Source organism: Dioscorea cayenensis, chromosome 22 (genome assembly GCF_009730915.1).
Source record: "Dioscorea cayenensis subsp. rotundata cultivar TDr96_F1 chromosome 22, TDr96_F1_v2_PseudoChromosome.rev07_lg8_w22 25.fasta, whole genome shotgun sequence".
Lineage (NCBI taxonomy): Eukaryota > Viridiplantae > Streptophyta > Magnoliopsida > Dioscoreales > Dioscoreaceae > Dioscorea > Dioscorea cayenensis.
Genome location: NC_052492.1, coordinates 454,779 through 476,362, shown reverse-complemented (window position 1 = coordinate 476,362; position 21,584 = coordinate 454,779). Strand labels below are relative to the sequence as shown.

The window sequence follows — 21,584 nt, the reverse complement described above, 5'->3', positions numbered from 1 at the left end:
TGTTTTATTAAATTCTTAAATTTGTGATTCATTCATTTTATTTATAATAAATAAATAAATAAATTCTTTGGCATGTATCAGATAATATATCAACAATTTTAAGTTATTTGTATTTGGCTCTATATTCCTTCTGCCGTGTTTTCAGTGTGGAAAAAAAAAAATCCCTGTCCATCCACTGAGTATTTATAATTTTGATGGTCCTCGTCGCAAAGACAAGCGGGGCCTGTTAGGGTACGTACTACCCAGGCCATCATCCTGTTCCTTTCATTCATTCATACTATCAATGGGGGTGAGGGGATGGATGCACACCCACACCAACACCAACACCAACACCAACCACAGTACACCAAGTACGAATCCTCCATTCATCAATATATACGAGAATGACGGCCACTTGTAATGAACCGATCGATCAATCATATGCTGCTCATTTGTACTGAACAGAACAGTGCTACAATCCTATATATAGCGATAATATTGCCAGGCGCTCACTGATCAGACGTCTTACCCAAAGTCTCCGGGTTATGAGCGCCTGTGCCTTGTGTAAATAATAAATATGAATGATGCATGAGATGGCTGTTTAAGCTCTGATCAAGAATTAGCATGCACCACCATTTTGATGATGTAGGTAATACGATATATAGAAAGAGCGTTTGCAGAAAAAGTAAAAAAACCAAAGCCTCTCTATATCTGAGTATGGAATTTTTCTCTGTTTTAGGAAAAATGAGCACATACTTTGCGGAAGCTGATATAATGAGTAAAAGGCCATTAGCCGTATTTTACAAAAAAACAAAACAAAACAAAAAAAATCCCTCCTCCTTTCTCCTCCATTTCCCTTGAACTTGATGGTGATGCCATTTTAACAGTGACACTCTGCCAAAACATATGTGTCTCTCCATGAACAGGTTCTACCTTGAGATTTCACACTGTGAGGGATAGCCAAGCTGCTCAATCTCCCAGTTCAGCTTCGGAGCAACTCCTTCATGCCGGGGGACATATTCCTGCAACACCAACAAACATATACATATATATATATGTATATAGCAGATGAGCACCCTCTTAATTAGTTACTCTAGCCAGGTTAATACAGATTTGTATATATACAATTGTATATTTCTTATTACTTACTTCAAGCTTCTTGACAAGGTCCATGGCAGTTGGTGCGGACACAATTATATGACGAGCACTTGGGCTAATAAAGCCTTCTTCTACGGCTTTATCAATGAAGGATAGCAACGAGTTGTAGTAACCATCCACATTCAGCAATCCCACCTGCTAACAGAGCCATATTAAGTTCCAGAAGTCATAATTAAGGAACAACACACCTTGACCGCATTCTAAGGACTCAGTTACTAATGCATACACATGCACTTAAGCAACAAGCATGCTAATTAAAGAGTTGGTATGATCGATGCAGCATGTCATACCGGCTTGTCATGTATGCCCAGTTGAGCCCAGGTAATCACCTCCAGCAATTCTTCCAGAGTTCCATACCCTCCTGCAGGAATGAGCAAACTCAGGATCTTTATTGTCAAGTTTGCAATCAAATTGTTTTTACTGGAAGCAACAATGCAACAAAGTTTTGTAGGTTAATAATAATAATAATAATAATAATAATAATAATAATAAAAAGGAAGTGCAGGCTAATCACTAACCAGGCAAGGCAATAAAGGCATCAGACTGCCTGGCCATCTCTGCCTTCCTTTGGTGCATATCTGCTACTGCCTTAACCTCTCCCACAGTCTCCCCTGTTATCTGCATAAATGGTCCCAGCAAAACATAACATAACTAAATATATATATATATATATAAAAGGCACTCCATTCTTTAACTGGCTTTCTGCAGGTTTACCATCACTTATGGGGGCATGGGTTACCGATTACGCCAAATGCTCTAACAACACACAGCACTGGTAGGTTTCATTCATATACTTAAAAAAAAGAATAAGGAGAAGAACTGCAAGTAGACATGTAAATGCGCATTCATTCTTGGGTGCTGTTTTCTGAAAGGAGAGTTTTTTTAAGAAAAAACTCCCAATAGGATAAAAAGGGATGAGGCTTTTCATCAGTTGGGGCCAGCGAGGCATACCTCTCGGGGCATAAGAGTCTTGGGAATAACACTGCACAACAACGTGGCTCGGAGTGAGATACAATATTGAAGAAGAGAAGCAAAACAAAAAGATGAAGGCCTAGAGTTATATATAAATAACATGCTCTGCTTCTCGTCCTCTTTTAACTATATATATATATATATATACACCCCCTACTATGTATAGGGTGCTTCTGACATCATAACATCACATAATTTCCTTCTTAAAGCCTAACTGTAGCCATGATAGGCTCCGGACACAAGAACAAAAAGAGAAATGATTAAATGCACATGAACTGACCCAATAACATGCCTCCCGCCATCATACACAGCTTGGGACACCAAACCCATCAGGCCAACACTCCCTCCACCATAAACCAGATCAATGTTTCTTGAAACCTGAAAACGTACAAAATCACCGAGCAAGCTATGAGTAAATAAATCATAAATTTCTCTGTTTCTTTACTTGAGAAAGCATGCGTATACATTTGCATTTAATAAACTATTTAATAAACTCTGTTTATTCACACTCCAATTCACCAACATCAACTACAGAAACAGAGCTGCAATGAACAACTACATACATACATACATACATACATACATTTTGTGCTATACAAACATATACACATAACAGATCGAAACTTTAACACTGGAATGCTACCAGGCAATGTTGCTGGTGCAAAAGATGGGAATGAATAAGAAGCCACCGGAAGATGTTAAGAAAGCTAAGATAAGTACTATTCAAGAGATTATAAAGTGAAAAAAAAAATTAAAAAGTTTTTGAAATGTTGATTATACCAATTCCTTGCCGAGGTCCACAGCAGCATCCTGATAGCTTCTCTTCTTTCCCTGGCTACTGCCGCAGAAGACGCAGATCCTCTTGAACCTGGACTGTTGCATCGGCATCTCCATCTCAATCTCCATTTTTATATATGTGTCCTTAATGGCTCTTAATATGTCTCCCCTGAGATTGGGAAGTCCTGATCAACTAGATGAGATATATATAGAGTTTGAGGCTTATGTTTGAGACAAGTGAAGTGAAGTGAAGTGGCAGAGGAGCACTATAGATGGAACACAGACATCCACCACTAGCTAGAACACTTTTTAGTGCACCCTCCGAGACTATGTATGTATGTGTGTGTGTGTATATATATTTATATACAAAAGAGAGGAGCTCACGTGCTCGAAACCCCACGCGCGTGCAAAGTCACACGCACTCACACAAGCACATCACTCAACGGGTGCACATTTAATGGCTATGCCATTTGTGTTTTTAATTTGAGGGTCCTAGCTGTTTCCAATTCCGATTCCAATTCCCCACCTGCGCCTCTAATGTCCTTCTTATTTTCTTCATAGTCTTCAGCATAAGCTCCAAAGTTCAATGTTCAAATAAACGCATATTTCATTTTCAGAGCATTTATAATTGATTTATATTTCCTATGCATATATAAATACACACATGATGCAGAAGAAGAAGAAAGAAAGGAACAAGTTAGGCCAAATGTCTGACTGTAGAGACACCGTTGTTATATGCAGAGGAAACATTGGATATTTATTGAACACGCCCTCCCCATTCTTCCGGTCCGTTAGACCAAGCATGCTCTTTCCCATCCCACGCCATTCCCTGCCCACTAATTGCATTTGCCTCAACGCCCTATGCTATCATGCATCCCTCCTCCCAACATTGTCTTCTTCTTCTTCTTCTTCTTCTTCTTCTATACATTACTAAACAATAACACATCTCCTGCTTACTTTTTCTCGTGCATATATCCTTGTTCATATTATATTATCCTATGTTATATTTATATTTTGCCTAGTACTACAGTTTATAATAATAATAATTATTATTTTTTGGGTACAATTGTACTCTCCCATCTTAAACCCATCCCTCCCTGTTTTATTAGTTTTTATTATCCTAACTTTTGTTAGATGAGATCCCAAAATTCAACCTTCTTCTTTCCAATCTCTGCCGCAGCAGCGCCTTTCGCCTTTCTTCTTCATCAGCATATGCCTGCTTTTTGTTGCCCATTTATATACAAATGCACAGGACCGTAGCAGAGTGCACAAAATTAACAATATTTTCATAAAAGCAATTAATTAATTAGCTAAACCTTTTACAAAAAGTCATTTAGGCGCCTGACATTGCACAGGAGTAATCCTCCTTCTTCTCTATCCTGGACGGACCTATAGCTCCAGACGGCGCCTTTCGCTCGGTCAGTGTTTATTTTCGATGATTGTTCTTTCACGCCTCCTCGCTTAGTAATATTTGCCTTTTACTCACTTCCCGGTGAGGGCTCTTTGTACTCGTTTCATTCTCGATCTGTTGTCTCTTTAAGTATTTCAATAAATCGATGGTTTATCCACATTTACTTAAAAAGTCATTTAGAAGCTCAAAAGCAATGGAAATAAAGAGTCCGTCAACCCCCCACCCTTGACCCTCCCCTGAGGAAAGTGCATCTAATCTTCCGCTCAAGACAAATCAATGTTTTTAAAACCGGACCGGATAGCGAACCGGTCTCGTATTTGAGTCACGGGTCGACTCGGTTCGACTCGGGATGACCCGCTTTTAGTCGGACCCGGATGACGTCATAAATAAATAATTATCTTAAATATTATATATATACTATATATATATATACATATAATAACAAACTTTATTATATTTTTAATCATAATTATCTTAAATATTTATTTTTAATATCATTATGATTTTTATCAAAATGGTTGAAGATTCAAATAATTAATCTAGATAAAGCAATAAATACAATTCCCTAAACCTTTTATTTCTTAATCTATTAATCATAAATGGATGATGATAACTACATAAATTAAACAACTAATTAAATTACTAATTATGTGAGGATGAGACAAGGCATGAACATTCAAAAACAAAAACTAGAACTAAGTATGATTAATTTAATTCTCATATTTGATCATCATTACCATTAAAATAAAAAGTATAAAAATAAAATAAGTCCTAAAATGATCTATACTTCTTAAACAATTTACTAAGTTTCTTTTTTTTTTTTTCTCATACCTCTAAACTCCAAAGTTCCAAAAATCCAAATAATATTTTTCGACAAATCAAGACTCAAAGAGATCATGAAATCGAAGAAAAAAAAAGAGCAATTCATGCCCCTAAGTCCTTTCTTAAAAAAACAAAAACAAAACAAAAACAAAAACAAAAACAAAAACAAAATAAAAAAATTGAAAAACCGGGTTCCATCCGATTTTGGTCCGACCGCCGGTTCACCGGGTTTTGGCGGGTTTGACCGGTTCAAAAATTCGGTCAACATTAATTCTAAAACCGGATCGGCCATGGTCGGTTCCCTGGTTTTTTCCAGTCCGACTCGCCGGTCGGTCCGTTTTCAAAAACATGGAGACAAATTAGTTAGAGATATACCAAAGTCAAAAGAGAAAGAGAGGAGGATGTTCACCAATCAATTACCATGCTCCATGTATTGTATTTACCATGTAATCTCCCTTTCCACATTCATGACTTGATAACGTGGTTGCATCTCTATCATGCAACAACGAACTAAACATATATGCACCATTTTTTTTTTACTTGGCCCTTGGGACAGTGTACTATTCATTGTTCATCACCCAAGTCATAATAAATATATATATATATATATATTGCCCTCTTCCATACCATATTATCGATAGAACAACATCTTTGTTTCTGTCTCTATCTGTGTCTCAAATCCAAAGGAAAGATCTTCTTGTCCCTCATCCAATGTATATATCTCTATGTCCCAATGCTGAGGCTCATACATTGTTACTACCAGCCAAAATTTATCTAGGATAGTACTTTGTATCTCAGAATGGTTTGCCATTGATTCACAATCTTGAACAAATATTTTGACATGCTTCGTTTTCCTGCTATTTTTTCTGAGTTACATGCCCAAATCCCTCCTCCTCCTCCTCCTCCTCCTCTCTCTCTCTCTCTCTCTCTCTCTCTCTCTCTCTTAAAAACAAGAATATTCTTTTTCAAAGCTATAAACAAGTTTCTTTTGTTCTGTACTTGGTTTTTTTTTTTGGCTTTTGATATTTCTAATATAGTAGTTTATCCATCTTTTCAAAAAAAATAAATAAATAAACAAGTAATGTAATGTTGCAACAATTGACTACAAATGATTACTGGCAGAAATTTCTCTCTTTTCTCTGATGCATGAGATTTATCACTTTTTCAAAAAAAAAAAAATTACTGGCGGAATATATATATATATATTTATTAAAGTGGATTATGCACTATTGTGACTTGTGAGCAGCACTATCATAACAAAAGTATTTATCTCTTTTCAGCAAGATCATTTCGCAGAGTTATTCACTTGATGGCAGGATCCAGACTTGGATTAACAGCTTCAACTTCATCCTTCAGGGGGCTAATTGGCCTTCCATACATCTCATTCCCAAGTCTTGGGCTTCACCTGCTTACAAGCTTGCATCCTTGGCTTCCAGTTTGCATATGCTTTCTTTATTTTTTCAAGGTCGTGAGCTGCCGCGTTGGGTTATGAAGGATTTCTGCAGAGAGGGTTTTATCTTTTAATTTCTTTAATTTTGTTGTGTTATTTGAGTCCTTGTATTTTTTTGAGTTTTGTTTTGTTTTGCTTTGGCTTGGGTTGTAATATTGAACTCTTTGTAATTTTCCCTCTTATTAATAAAATCAACTCTCATAGCTCTTCCCTAAAAATATTTATCTCTGATGAGTTTGTGTGTGTGTGTGTGTGTGTGTGTGTGTGTGTGTTTGTGTTTAGATTTAATGATGGTCATATGTCTTGTCGTGGCAGTAGTGGGTGGGGCAAGCCTCGCTAGATCTTGTCTCAACTGTCAACTCTAATATATGAAGATATATCTAACCAGATCTTCAAACTAGTGGTTAGCCTTAAATCCCATAATTATATAATTGATCACCATTTACTTAAAGCCTATACACCATGTGCTGATGATTATCTGTGTCTATGTTGTGATCCAACACCAAGTGAAAGAGATCATTCATTCATCACCAAATAGGACATTCAAGAGCTCATCTTCATGATTTAGTAGTGTTGAACTATGCAATTTCAACGCCTCGGTTTCAATTTTGTTAGAATTTAAAGGAGAGAAGTGTAATTAGAAGAGGATGAAGATATGAGCACCTGACACGCTATAAAAGAACAAACCATCTTTGCTCTCTTGTTTGTCCATTGGATAACTCATGTACAGCAACAATAAAAAAAAAATTTTAAAAAAAATTAAAAACAAAAGGATAAATTAATTAATGTATGATTGCTACACTTCTTACTTGTCAACTTTGTAAAAAATAAAATAAAAAAATTATGTACGTGAGTGAGTGAGAGAAGACCAGCGAGTGATTTTCATGAAGAAGATTCAAATGATGGCATATATCTCTCAGGCGCTCTGTTAAATCGCTATTGCCGGCTATAGCGCCGCCATCTATGCTTGCTGAACTTTGTTGTTCTTGAGAGCGTAAAGTGCACTAGTGATGTTATGTGCTTGTATATTCACTTTATGTAGATGATGGATGGGATTAGTCGAAGACGTTTGCGTGGCTAGTGGCTTCATCAAATTCGTTTGTCGTCTACCTGTTTTTTTTTTTTCTCTCTCTCATTTCGCATCCAAATAAATTCCAAACATCAAATCTTTATTATGCGATGCTCTCTCTGCTATAAATAACAATCAAAGCATATATATATATATATATTTTCTATGTTATGAGGAGGATCTATTTAAATGGTTTAGGGAAATATACGGAAGAATAAAAGCGCGATGTGGATGGAGAGTGAGTGGTGTGGGTCATGCATGCTCCTTCTGCCTTTGGCTCCTCTTCCAAATCATTCTCACACTGTCATTTTATGCATGGTCCATGTCTCTCTATCCATCTTAATCAATAATAATAATAATAATAATAATAATCATCATCTATGATCTATCCTATCCATTCAATTCAGATTTGAGGACGCAGGGGCTTAAGGGGGGACAACTGGACAGGACACTCATGTATTGAACTCGATCGATTACAATGAGACAAAATTAAGGATTGGGATGCGCCCAGCCCATCCATTTTGAGGTTCCCCTGTCTCCCCATTGCTAAGCCGGACTGACTCACACTTTCTTTCACAATGCCCCACCATTCCCATATGCTACTCTTAACTTGCTAAAGCCAAAACCCAAACCAAAACCAATTTGCGTGCGAGTAATGCACCAGACAGAATCCACTAAAATTATCAAGTTGGATCCTTCAAAATGGTTCCCTCCCTCCTTCACCCCCTCACTTGCAAAATAAGCACTTTCTAAGATTATCAACATGTAAAACTCAGCCAACAGAACATAATGCACAAAAAAAATACTCATCGAACATGATTCTAGATGTAACACAAGGAATGATTTGGGATGTTGGCCATTGTGTTATATACTCACACGCTGGCATGAACAAAGGTGAGGGGCCTGAGGGCGAAAGGCTCTGTTTTTTTGTTCTGTTACTGGAGCTGGAGTCAGGGCCAATGAGTGCTCATGATAGGATGACAGAATAGGAAGACTGCAGGTTCGGTTCTCGAAGAGACGAGCCACGTCATAAGAGAGCATAACCAGAAATCTGGTGCATTTCGTGTCCCTGAAATTTGCACCCTTGCGTCTGCGCGTAAGAGAGCATAACCACTAAAGCAAAGTTAAAGGATAATAAATAGTACTATATATAAAGTGGATGAAAGTTCTTGTAGTTAGATAATGTGGTACTAAATTTTTAGTAGAAATGTTTTGAAATAAATATGGGCCTAAAGCATATGGCCCTCTAACATATACCACATATATGGCATAGTGTGTAGGCTCTACCAGCTCATCATCATTATCTTTGACTGTAAGATTAGCCGGTTAAAATAAAATAAAATCAAATATGACCAGAGAGGAACAAAGGGGAACCAGAAATAGAAATAGCAACAGCAGAGCATTGCATATACTTTACTTTTAGCGTGGTCAACGTGCAGGCCTGGCTCGTGGCCATGTTTCCAAGACTGCATTTTGGTTTGGCGGAATGACGCATCATTCATTCATTCATTCTATATTTCAACGGGCATGCCTGGCCTGCTTGATTGAATTATACTGGGCCTGGGAAGTAAGAGAGAGCCATGTGCGCAGCTGCTGCTAATCTAATTCATGAAGCACACACAGTCACTCATACTATTCATTTGTGCATTCAAGTCGGCAGCTTCAGCCTCATGTTACTGATGTCAGTGAACCAAATATCTCTGCCTCTTCTGCCTTCTCAGTTCTTTTGAATAAAGCCTTCTCAGTTCTCACCCACCATTAATTACCATCTACCAAACAAAAACACAGTGTTTCAATTGTCTGCTCTCAAATGCTCAGATGAAATGATGCTTTCTTTCTTTCACTGATCATGTCTATAAAGCCACCAACATAAACAAAAAGCAACTCACCTTTTATTTTATTTTTATTTTTATTTTATTTTATTTAGAGGCTTTTACTTGTTAATTAGCAGGGGAAAGAGTACAATGGTCATATCGGTCAGGTGTGTTTCTGGTACAAGCATGAAAATACAATTACAGTCATTAAGTAGATTGGGTGGCTCTACAAAACCCAACGCAACGCCCAATCATACTTGTAACTACAACACCTTTTTATCAGTGCAATTGCCATAAATAAACATCTCAAACACGCCAGAAACATCGGTAACTTTTAATAGGATAAAAAAAGCAGCTGCATTGGTCCTGAAGCATCACACTGTTGCAATCATGCATTCTTCCGGTGCCAGCATGTTGGTTTTTCTTTTGGTTAAATTCCTTTTTGGCACTCGAGAGAGATGATTTCTATTTAGTGCTTGCTGGGCTCTTAAGTAAGCAACCACCCTCAGTAGGTTCCACTTCCACCAAAATAAATCCATCATTTCATTTGCAAAAACCTCAATTGCCAAACTCTACAATTCTCATCTTCTTGCCTCCCTGGTGGAGCTAGTCAGCAATTCTCTTGGTGCATGGCGGCGTGGGTGCCAACTCAGATCTATCCCAGCATTAAACAAAATCCAGAACCCCTTATATGATGTCATTAGCCTCGTTAAATGGCCAAAAATAACGTTAATATAATTAACAAGCACAGCATATCAAAGTTCTTCCAACCAATATATATCCTGTGGTTTATCCACCTCCATAATAATAATTAAAAAAAAAAAAAAAATCAAAGTGCTTCCAACCAATATATATCATGGTTTATCCATTTTTTATCAAAAACAAAATCAAAGTGCTTCCAATCATAAACATCACAGCACCACCCTTTCTGTTGGACAGAGAAGCTCAAATCTCTTCAAAGGTCAATCCCGTATTTTTAACCATTACAACTTTCCTAATTATCATTCATTCATTCATTCATTCAATTCAGGTGAGACACTCGTGTCAGCCACCACTAATATCCAAGCCTAAATACGGACCATTAATTTGGAATCCAGTTGATTACAAAAGGATAACCCACTACTTACAAAGCTCTCCCCATATTTATTAGTTATATAGAAATTGTTAGAAATATAATTTGTCTCCTTCTATCTCCAATAAAACAATTAAAAAAGAAACAGAAGAAGATGTTTTTCCTTTTGTATTCAGTAAAAAAGGGAACATACGCACAATAAAATGAAAACCTGGGTGCATTTACAGAAAGTTTAATGTTCTGTGAATTTATTATCAACGATTAGTAGAGGCAAGATCGTTCAAGCACCAAAAATGATACTGTTATTAAACAGGAAGAATCAGACTAGACTATGATCTGATACCACTTGCTGTTCCTTTACAAGGGGACAAGGGGAGGGATTCCTGCTTGTTGACAGATGGCTGATCCCTGTTGAACTTGCTCTTCTTAAAAGTAATCTCAACTAACAAGCTTAGATTTTAAAAAAGTGAATAAATCACAGCTGCATTAAAAAGAGAGGAAATAGTACAAAGATAACAAAACAAACAACTCCACTAAAAGTGGAAACAAAAACACACAACAAAAGTAACAAACATTAGAGAACAAGCTTAGACTCAAACAACTAAACCAGATAATACTGTTTTGAAACAAGTCTCTAAAAAAAAAAGAAAAAAAAAATCGCACATTCCAGCACGGCACTCGTTTCTATGCCGTGTATGTCATCATGGCTTTCTTATTCATTTCATTTTCTTTTAGTTTGTGGGTTAGTTTTATTGGCTTCTTCATGCTTGAGAGTCCTGCCTATCGCAACTGCTATTACTTCCCACTCTAGAGGGTACTATTAGTGCAATAAAAGACAAAAAAAGACCAATGAAGCTGCCCAACTTTATTGGCATATTTTGGTTGCATCACTGCTCGTTGTTCCTACTTGATCGATCGTGTCCCCCTTTTTATTGCAAGATCAAATGCATCGTGATCTGAATGTCTTACCATCTTCCCTCAAGTCTCAACCTTATCTGTCAGAAGTGGGAACAAGAAGTGCCAAGGCCTTATGATTTATCCACCCCTTTTCTTCAAAGTTTTAATTAAGCGTCAAATGAATTATGAGAGACAGCTTTCTTCAGGTGTCCTCTTTTGTCATTGAGTGAAGTGCTCAGGTCAGTGCTCCTTTGTTTAAATTCAATAAGCTCGATGTTCCTTTCTGTACTCATGATTTTCTCCAATGTATGTGTTCTAATCATTTTTATCAAAACTCTCTAAACTCGATTTAAAAGAGCTTTCTGTGCTGTGCCTATAGCCTCTAGTAGATCTATAAACATTGACTGAAGCTTAGTGGTATAATGACCTTCCCTTACATGTTCATTCAAATTGCCAATGGCTTCAGTGGAGCCATTGCAGGAGTTCCATTTCTCTTCAGCATACAAAATACAATATGCTTACATGCAATCCTCTGGTTCAATGTATCCTTTTCTTTGTTAGTTGTAACAAACACAGCCTCGTGCTTTCACTTGGCTGTCTCTGCCAACCTATTCCAGTCTTAATGATACAAAGAACAAGCACAAGAGCTAACCAATAGTTCTGCGGATTTTATAGATTGCCACAAAACTAACGAATGCATAGGGCTTGCAGACAAAGTTGATTGGTGCACTAGTGAGCACCCAAGACCTTTGCTTTTGTCCAGAAATTGGGAATATATTTACTAAGGAAGGATAAGGGAAATGTACAACAAAGCCATGAATGCTACAGGAATACTAATCGCATTACAACACAGAAGCTCAGAAGCTCAGCAATTTTGGCTGATCCAACAGGATGTTGATCTTATCCACTGACCAATGTTCTCCGGTTGAAGCATGTGAAGATGCTCAATCTGCTTCTGCAAACAGGGTACAGTCTTTTAATCCATGTCCCTTCAAATCTCCATCATCAGCATGGGAATTGCCCATGCTTTGTCCCTTAAGAGTTTGTCCTTGCCAAATTTCCACAAGTGACAAGTCTTTGTAGCAGTAACGCAAAGGATGACCGTGGCAATGGTCATCCCCATATGCAATCAGTACAGGACAACATTGAGGTTTTAGGTTCCTCCAAGGAGAAGGTGTATATACCAGTTACCAGCAAACAATCACTCCAAGGGTTTGAAAGAGAAATGAGAAAGTGGCTGGTATTGAAGAGGAAATCAGAAGATCAAGTTTCTGCCAGCCGCTTTCATTAGTATACCAGTACAAGCATAGAGGCTGCAAAAATTTGGGCTAGAAGCCCATAGTGGAGCCTAGGATAGGAGGCACCTTCTAGTGAACACCAACGTTGAAAAGGGTAGGGTTAACCATAAATGATAGTGGTAGTGGTCTTTAAAATTTGGTAAATTACGATTCTCACTACTGTTCATGACATATGTATAGGGTAGCTGAGTTACTGCTAACTATAATTTATGACCAAATCATAATCAGCAAGCACTTCTCAAAATAATATTTCTTATCTATGCAATTAGAGTAAATATATTTCTTCTCTAGATTTTCTTTTTGATAAAAACGAATAAATAAATGGATAAAAAAAGACAATGGAATGAACAGCAGGATTCATCTGCATCCCTGGGAATAAAATGACATGAAGCATATAGAAACAAGTAAAGAAGACACACTAACCATGAATTTCCTGAAGCAAGGGAATGGCAAAAGGCCAATGACAACAATGAACATAATGAAGCTGATGCTCGATCTGGCAGAGTGGTAATATGTGGAATTTGCTTTTCTTGTATGCTGGATGTTTCAAGAGATCACACAAGAACCTAATTTACACGTAGAAAAAAAAAAAGAAAAAGAATCAACAGCTAAACAAACAGAATGATTGTATGAGTTCAGCAGAGGAAATTAATACCATCCATATCCAGGAGATTCCTTATCTAATATTTTTAGGGCAAAGTTTCACAGCTAAACTTAGTCAATAGCACACCACAAACCTATGAAAATTGTAAGTGTAAGATCGAGGAACCTGCTACCAACAAAAATGGCAATAAAAGCTAAGCAGTATAAGGCAATGAACCAGGCATCATTTGTAATAGCCTACTACAGGTTTAGACAATTGGGATAATAATACAAAGACACCGATGTCAAGAGTTCCCAAAAGATTAAAAACAATGTTGATAGAATTTGCAAAAGAAGAAAGGTACAAGCCAACCTTAGAAAGTAATTTCTGTATACCTAGCAGTTGTCCTAAAAAGCACTCTCACTAACATGCCCATTTATAAAGTAAGTACTGACGTTCAATGGTTCATGGCAGAATGATTAGTATCTGCCTACTTATCAATAAAATGTTCAAGTAGACATTTGGAACTCATAGGACAAGTAAATATGCAAGCAGTTGGATTAGAAAACAAGTATCCGATGAGTAATAAACACGAGAGCAATCAACAATATTGAAAGAAAAAAGGTACATATACAAATAAGTGAAATTCATAAGAGTTGTGATTAAATGGATGCAAATTGTATTACTAACCAGATAAAGAGGATAAACTAGGAAAGGCCACTATATGGTTGATAATCTCTATTCAGAAATCATCATCCTTCACCATAGCATCTGATAACAGCTGAAGGACCAGGTATATATATGTCATTTGTTTTAAGATAGGTCTCACCTCTAGTGGTAAAATACTGTGTCTCGTCTTTAACTTGTACCCAGCTACAACTTGGATCCTTTTCCTGCCAGTTTCATTAATCCACCTTAAGCTATGGGCCTCTGCATATCTTCCAACAGTTGAATACATATCCATGGCCAAGAAACATGTGATATCAATCTCAGGTTCAAGTCCTGAGGCCCGATCCGCTTCGTAAACACCTAATCTAAAAATCCCAAACATCCTGCATCCGTTCAGCAATGACCTGCAAAATATCGCAGTGGGCTCAAAAGGCATATATATATATATATATATATTAAGCACTGTTACAGTAACAGCTGCTCTAAAGCAACCCAGCACGGGTGTGGATGTCAACAATGGAATGGTAAAGTTCCGGCTCTTGAGGAACACCGAAATCATTCCGCGTACTGGTAAAGAATCAGATTCCTTGCTTGACAAATCCACCATGGCTACAACCATGAAAAACATGGAAGAAGCTAACCTTGTCAGGTCGGAAACCAGCTTTGAGCATCTGATAAAATGTCATGACTGCTTCTAAAACATGACCATGCTGCCTCAGCCTGTATTGAGAAAGCGTTGTATTCCATGTGAAAATAGTCCATTTGAGGCATGATGCAGTTGAACAGAACAGATTCCTTGCACTATACAAGCAACCTGATTTCATGAACATCATAGAGAGGGCAGAATTAGCCGCCTGAATGTTGCTGTCACGAAGCCCCCTCTTCAGGAGTTGGGAAAATATCTGTTTGTTTGCCTTCGGTGAAAGCACTGATGAGAGAGTGGCATGTTTCAGTTCTTCCCTAAAGCATAGCTTTGAAAAGAAGCAGAGCTTAGTATTCCAACCCACTCTGTTGGAAAGCGGATAGAATGGATCATGGATGAGCAGCAGGAGGTAAGATGAGATCGGGGCAATGCAATGAATAGCTTCCATGCATCAGCAAGGCAAGAATTCCGAGCAAGGCCGGAGATGATGGTGATTCATCATTCAGGTGGTGAAGGCGTCTTTACAAGTGTCTTGGCATAGCTAGAAACATCTTCAAGCCAAGGTTCTCCCAAGTCCTTCAGCATCGTCTTGTCAAACAGTACTTGTCTGCCAAGAAGCCAATTCTTTTGGTCAATGACGTCAGATTGCCTTGAACATCAACACCACCACCACCGAGTAACTTTATCAAAATCATGTTCCGTCTCTATTTTTAATAAATCTGTAGTTTATTTATTTTTATTAAAAAAAAAACTTGATAAAAATCGAAGTCATTTCTTCTTAATTACATTACTGTAGCGTAGTTATGCATGTTTTCTTCCATTGCAAATTTGCAATGTTATCACTTATATCAGCGTTATCATCAGCCTATCATTCTGTTTTTTTTTTCCCGCCGGGTAAGCTTAAATAATTCCTGATTTGGCCACCGGCTAAAAACCGCGTCGTTGCTTTTCCAATATAAACCTACTATAACTTGATTTGTATTATTTAATTTTATTAGTTTTTATATACTTTAACAAATAAAAAAAAGTTATAACTGCTATTCCAATTTTACCTCTCCCTATTTATCTAATTTATTCAAAACAACTACGGTAAATCAAATATCCCAACTAAATTCAATCTTAAGTTACATTGTTGCTCGCGCCATATTTCATAGTTATAATTATATGTTTAAATCTTCCATTACATATGTTTATGGATAAATATTTAAATAAGTGGTTTATCTAATAATTTTTTTAAAAAATAAATATAATATGATTTTTTTAAAAATAAAAAAAATTGAAGGATTAACTCCCCGTTTTAACTGGACCAAATAGTTTGTCCACCCAGCTTATATGAATATAAAAATAAATGTCATAAATCTCGGGGCAATGGCATGAATAATATTGGAAAATTGTCAGGAGACTCAGGACTAGGTGGTCTAAATCGGATATGTGGACTAGGGTGTTGTGATTGACATAAAATAATTAATAAATAAATAAAATAATAATCATAATATTGAAAGTAGTATAAAAAGGGCAGATGGCGGAGGGGGAAATTTGGTAGTGCCACGCAAGCATCGAATCGTCACCAGAGTGGAGTTGAGGGCGAAGATACAAGGACGGTGGTGGTGTGGTGTGGTGCCTGGTGGGTCAATCTATCATCTATATACATATCTAGGAGTATTATCAATATCTATTATCTATATTATTATTATTATTATTATTATTATTTGTTTGGGAGAAGGGCGCTGAATTCGTAATAAGATGTTCCATGCTTCCTAGGCGTCGCCGTCTCTCTGCGTTTTTGTTCCTCGCCCGCGACTTACAACAAACATACTTGCTCTTTCCCCGATATTAGGGTTTCCCTTTCCCTTTCCCTTTCCCTTTCCCCCATGTACGGCGCTGTCCACAACCCCTTACCCATCCCCGCCTCCCCCGATACCGACGCCGGGGAAGACAACCTGATCGCCCGTGCTTGCGCCCTCCCGCTGCCAATGCAGATGCAAGGACACCAAGGCGGCTCCAGTCAACTAACCCTCTCCTTCCAGGGAGAGGCCTTCGTCTTCGATTCTGTCTCGCCGGAGAGGGTTAGAAAGATCTTATTCTTTTCATCTATGTTGTTTTTTTTTTTCCTTTTCGTTTGGCGTGTCTGATTTGCTTCTGTTCGACATTACTTAATGCTTCGATCATCTGTCAAGTTTTCCAGCAAGATGATTTTTTTTTTTTTTACATAGTTATTAGATTGAGGCCATTGATTCTTTTGAATGACGATGTGGACCAGGATGGGATTTTGTGTGGACTTGCATTGACTTTGCTTGTAGCGCAATTGGGCCCAGGCGCCACAGGCAATAGCCACGCATTAAGCACTCCAGTTGCCTCGGGAAGAGATAGCACCGACCTCTACTTGTTCATGACTTTCACTTGTCGTTTTGATTAAGCATACGTTTTTTTCCTGAAGAATTTATTGGTTATTTATGCGTTGTCATGATTAGTCTGCAAGTTAAGAATTTCCTGTTCTATGAATATTTTGGGGCCATTGCGCTCTAGACATACCTCGTTTCATCAGTCTCTATAGTATTTATACTATATAATCAAATCAGGATTCAGATTTTGAAAAGAAAAAAAAAAAAAATGGATATAGGCAATTACCAGTGTGGAGTGAGGATATATCATACGCATGCGGTTAGACAGTTTATCTGGTTCTGGTCAAAGAGCTTCATCTGATACGGAGGCGTTGATCCCAAGTTCTCATCTTCCATTCAGAATATGTTCAAGTGATTCTAATGAGAGCACCAATTGTTTTTTTATTGTTCTTAGGGGCTTTTTTGGCTTAGAAAGGATGACACAGTTTATTTTTATTTGTTTGGATGTCCAACTGTAGGCACTGTTCTATAGCTTTCTTTTAGGTCTATTTGGATATTTAATTCCCCCATTTTCAGTGTGAAGAGCCAATTCCAATAGGCTGCAGAGAGTTATACTTAGGAAAATATTACATTTTAAGCTCTAGATACTATTTTTAAACTCTTATTCTTGTCTTTGCCATGTCTACATCAGGATGCCTTTGGAATAAAGGGTTAATGGCATTGGTATATTGCTCCTTTTTACTGTCAAGAGTTAATGAAGAAGTATTCATCTGTGATGACAGTCATGAAAATGATTGGCAATGTGACTTTCAATCATTCATTTAGAAGGCCTGAAACTTAAAGATCCCTGCTTGATTATTTTGCATGTCCATTCACTTTCATTTTGAATCGTTTGGTTTAGTATTCTATTTCTATAAATTCATGGAACAGTGCTTGCCGCCACTGATATGCTCTCTTCCCATTTTTTAAGCTATCTCCTTTAGCTGTTGGTCAAAATTATCTGTCCAAATGCTATTTTTTTTTTCTTCTCCTTGTTCTTGATTTTTGTCATTGTGTAGACTAGTGAAAGTTTTATCCTCTTGCGGTGCAGGTGCAGGCAGTGCTATTACTGTTAGGAGGGCATGAAGTACCATCTGATGCTGCTGACCTGAGAGCACCCCTGCTTCCAAATTCTAGGGTATTTTCCATAAAACAAACTTCTTATTTATTGTTGGATGCTCCTGCAATTTGCTTATTGGTTTCTCCACTAGGCTTCAAGTGATGTTTCACGATCCTCAAGTAACGCACGTAGGCAGAAAGCTATGATTAGGTACCGGGAGAAGCGAAAGAATATGAGCTTTGAAAAGAAAATTATATACGAAGTTAGAAAGGATGTTGCTTCCAGGTAATATTCATGAAATCTTGCTGTGTATTTTTTTTTATTTTTTAATAATTCAATGTTGTTAATATTATCATATTACTGGTAATTTGTAGTAGCTGTAATTTTGTTTGTATATGTGCCTATGGTTTTCATGTCATTGCAAATATGGTTTCTGACATGAGTTTTTAGAATGTGCCTTATGATTGATGAACATCCCCTTTTCCTTTTCTAACACTAAGTGAACATTTTAGTAAAACTTTTGATTATGTGTTTTGTTGTTTTGTCCTATGTTTACTGAAGCCAAATCAAGTTTCATTTCTTATGCGATGATCATTTAAAATAGTAAGGTGTCTTGTTGCAAAACTCATTATAGGAGAGCTTTCTCATGTGATTTTCAGCTGTCATTGTTGTAAATCCAATTTGAAGGGGCTTTTAGAAAAAGAGTTTTTATCTCTTTCTTTCTTTCTTTCTTTTTTGGCCGGCTTAATAGATATGAGTAAGAAGGGAAGTGGGTCCCTGTTCCTCCTATAGGTTCACACTCCACTTATGTCCATGCAGATCTTTATTGTTGTGGTTTGTGTCTGAATTCAATTTTTTAGTGGACTCTAAGATCTTGATGCCTTATTTCATAACGAACTTTGTGGTGAAGGGTACCTTAAGCTAGTTGAGCTATCACAATTATGTTTTTCTTGGTTTATTTTCAGGAATCACATGCTAAATTGCATTTCTTGTTCATTTTTGTTGATCTCATTATGGAGGAAGGTTAATCCATTATACTTTCTTGTCTGTTGTTAACAATATGAAAGGTGATTACTGTAATGTCTGGGTATACATGTGTTCATGAGGCTTGAATGTGTACAACAGTTTGTAAGGCCAGTACTGACATTGTTGGAATTTTTCTGTCAATTGAACCATTGATTTTCAAGTTGCTTACACTTGTGTGGGTGTATTGAATCCAATTTAACAGCCTAGCCAATTTTGGTTAGCAGGATGCTCATTGAATTTGAATTGATCTTTATTGTAAATCTGACATCCACTCGAGTCTCGTTTAATTGACATGCAGATATTTCTTTTTATTAAGCTTATTTTTGGTGTTAATTCTCAGGGTGATGTATATTGCATCTTTGATTTTACTTTTATCTGAATATATGAATCAACTAAATGAGTATGCAATGAAATATGGGTCCTTATTTGTCACACTTTCATTGTCATGGTAACTTATGTGAGGCGTACTACTTTCACTTTTGTGGTTTCAGAATGAAACGTCATAAGGGCCAGTTTGCATCATCTAAATCTAAGTTAGATGAAGTAGCATCGTGCTTGTCTGGGTGGGATCCTTCACAGTACAATGGCGAAGATGCACATCAAACCCAGTAAGTTCCTAGTCATATTGTGTTATAGTGTTGTTTGTTTGTACAATTTTATAATGCTACATGAGTCTTGAGATTGCAAAATTAGTAGTGAAGCCACACTTAACATAAACATCTTAACGACCTATACCTGTGCAGTAACTGCAGGTTTTTTTAAGTTCTTTACACTTAGCATCCACATCATAACCATCTATATGTGCACAGTAACTACAGGTTTTTTTAGTAAATTCTTTAATTTTGTAAGCTGTTGTCAGTTGTCAGCACTGTGGAATCAGTAAAGATTCTACCCCGATGATGCGGCGTGGACCCAGTGGACCAAAATCTTTATGCAATGCTTGTGGGTTGACGTGGGCAAACAAGGTCTGTGTCTCACATTTCATTCTCTATTATCCGTTTTATGGCAAACACGGGGGTATTATTTGAAGGTGATTTGTTGCTCTTTTGAGCAATCTGTTTGATGTCATGTGACTTCATGGCATCTTGTATCAATTAAAAAATCCTATTTATCTTATCAATCTGAGTCTTGTTTATGCCTTAGATAATTGGATAAGGGATTGCAACTTTTGTATTCATAAAACCAACATCTGAAATATCGGAAGCTGATGAGCCTGCTATCAATGGAAGTCTGGAAGTATTATCTGGCTGGTTTTATGCTAGTTAGATGCTGAATACACTTGCTAATGACTTTGCAGAGTATGACATCATGCTGTCTAGGCATTGTATCAGTAGATTGGCATCCACTGGCTTCCACATTTAGGCAGAAACTGCAGGTGGTAGAGACTACTAGCATTAGTTGTGTGTGCCTGTAAAAACACATGGTGCTTCTGTACCATTAACAAAAGTGCAGAGCAATTTCTACCACATTTTGTGGTATGCGGACATCTTATCATTATATAGATAGAGTATGTTATACATTGTTTCACATGGCTTAAGAGCCTGTCTTGCAGTAAGAAGGCTTTTAGTCCATTGGCTGCCTGATTATGTTTATCAAGCTATAGGAAGGAACCAGTCTTCAAGTATGACACATTTACTTTACCATTTGCAGGGAACTCTTAGAAATCTCCGTCAGTCTTCGTTCTGTGGGCCAGTGAGTCAATCAGTTAGTACAAATGAGCAGGTAAGACTTTCCGCCAATTTTTTCTTTTAAGTAGTTTCTCTTATCATACCACTGATCATTCAGAATTGTGTGAATTATTGGGTGAAAATGGAAGACCGGCCAGTCGGCTTTTGTGCAAGAAAAGCATTTCCATTGTTATGTTCCTTACTCTTCCTCTCGGAAAAAAAGCTTGGAAAATTTCTCATTTGCTCTTATTTATATTTTCAGAGTGATGCCAGTGATTCTGATGTGGCGAGCAAGAGCCAGAACCTGTTGGTTCCCGCTGCCCCAAATGGTCAAATGCCAGAGGTTATTGGTGGGATTGGGTTAAGCTGTCCGGGGTCGTTGGAGGAGGATAATGCCGGCCAGTTACAATGGATTACTGGTTTAGGAAAAGGGGCCTTTTGTTCATAAGTTAACCAGCCAAAAGTAGTTAGCTTAGCTACCTTTATAAATTATGGTTTTCCTCTCCAAATCTTACATGGTGTTTTACAGCATGTAAATTCTGCCCACCCCTTTATAGATGCACAGAAAATTTAACTCGGATATTTGGTGTTTCTGTCAATGCTTTTGTGTGAATTGTTTCTTCATTGAATTTGTTTTAATTAACTTAAAACAACAGCTAAGCATATTACCATGAAGATAGAGAAAACTTGGAACTACTATTGGGAGAGTACATCTTGTATTTAGATTTATTTTGGAGTTGCTATACCCATTTATATGCATACATACAAAGGAGAGGAAAGACAAAAGATGCTTTTAAGTGATATTTGGTTTAGGGACCAACGCAATTTTTAAACTA

At 37.2% G+C, this 21,584-nt stretch overlaps 3 protein-coding genes across 5 annotated transcripts; 1 reads left to right on the top strand and 2 right to left on the bottom strand.

Moving 5' to 3' along the window:
- Nucleotides 1–744: 744 nt before the first annotated feature.
- LOC120252693 (cytokinin riboside 5'-monophosphate phosphoribohydrolase LOG1) lies at nucleotides 745–3,191 on the bottom strand. Of its 2 annotated transcripts, none has more exons than XM_039260809.1 (7): nucleotides 2,890–3,191; nucleotides 2,390–2,487; nucleotides 2,089–2,119; nucleotides 1,656–1,755; nucleotides 1,428–1,498; nucleotides 1,129–1,275; nucleotides 745–1,001 (listed from the first exon to the last, which is right to left on the bottom strand). In XM_039260809.1, the coding sequence occupies exons 1-7, from the start codon at nucleotides 3,013–3,015 to the stop codon at nucleotides 909–911; spliced, it is 666 nt and encodes a 221-aa protein (XP_039116743.1). In that variant the 5' UTR covers nucleotides 3,016–3,191; the 3' UTR covers nucleotides 745–908. The 2 variants fall into 2 exon arrangements, with proteins under 2 accessions (XP_039116743.1, XP_039116745.1); XM_039260811.1 differs by having other exon boundaries at nucleotides 1,129–1,272.
- An 8,673-nt stretch (nucleotides 3,192–11,864) lies between these two features.
- On the bottom strand, nucleotides 11,865–15,309 carry LOC120252694 (pentatricopeptide repeat-containing protein At1g25360-like). The gene is made up of 2 exons (XM_039260812.1): nucleotides 14,613–15,309; nucleotides 11,865–14,375 (listed from the first exon to the last, which is right to left on the bottom strand). The coding sequence occupies exons 1-2, from the start codon at nucleotides 15,060–15,062 to the stop codon at nucleotides 14,337–14,339; spliced, it is 489 nt and encodes a 162-aa protein (XP_039116746.1). The 5' UTR covers nucleotides 15,063–15,309; the 3' UTR covers nucleotides 11,865–14,336.
- Nucleotides 15,310–16,149: 840 nt separating this feature from the next.
- Nucleotides 16,150–21,372, top strand: LOC120252764 (GATA transcription factor 19-like). 2 transcript variants are annotated; one of them, XM_039260917.1, is made up of 8 exons: nucleotides 16,150–16,238; nucleotides 16,376–16,680; nucleotides 18,047–18,133; nucleotides 18,207–18,340; nucleotides 19,573–19,689; nucleotides 19,941–20,046; nucleotides 20,732–20,803; nucleotides 21,011–21,372. In XM_039260917.1, the coding sequence occupies exons 2-8, from the start codon at nucleotides 16,486–16,488 to the stop codon at nucleotides 21,194–21,196; spliced, it is 897 nt and encodes a 298-aa protein (XP_039116851.1). In that variant the 5' UTR covers nucleotides 16,150–16,238; nucleotides 16,376–16,485; the 3' UTR covers nucleotides 21,197–21,372. The 2 variants fall into 2 exon arrangements, with proteins under 2 accessions (XP_039116851.1, XP_039116852.1); XM_039260918.1 differs by having other exon boundaries at nucleotides 16,165–16,238; nucleotides 16,338–16,680.
- The last annotated feature ends 212 nt before the right edge of the window (nucleotides 21,373–21,584 follow it).

Bases quoted from the DNA above. Each gene is read 5' to 3' on its own strand.
- LOC120252693 (XM_039260809.1), bottom strand. From the start codon at position 3,015: ATGGAGATTGAGATGGAGATGCCGATGCAACAGTCCAGGTTCAAGAGG. The intron at 2,488-2,889 runs GTATAATCAACA...GTACGTTTTCAG, and splicing joins TGGACCTCGGCAAGGAATTG to GTTTCAAGAAACATTGATCT. The intron at 2,120-2,389 runs GTCAGTTCATGT...GTTGTTGTGCAG, and splicing joins GGCGGGAGGCATGTTATTGG to TGTTATTCCCAAGACTCTTA.
- LOC120252694 (XM_039260812.1), bottom strand. From the start codon at position 15,062: ATGGAAGCTATTCATTGCATTGCCCCGATCTCATCTTACCTCCTGCTG. The intron at 14,376-14,612 runs GTTAGCTTCTTC...GATATTTTGCAG, and splicing joins CTGGTTTCCGACCTGACAAG to GTCATTGCTGAACGGATGCA.
- LOC120252764 (XM_039260917.1), top strand. From the start codon at position 16,486: ATGTACGGCGCTGTCCACAACCCCTTACCCATCCCCGCCTCCCCCGAT. The intron at 16,681-18,046 runs GTTAGAAAGATC...CTTGCGGTGCAG, and splicing joins ATTCTGTCTCGCCGGAGAGG to GTGCAGGCAGTGCTATTACT. The intron at 20,804-21,010 runs GTAAGACTTTCC...TTATATTTTCAG, and splicing joins CAGTTAGTACAAATGAGCAG to AGTGATGCCAGTGATTCTGA.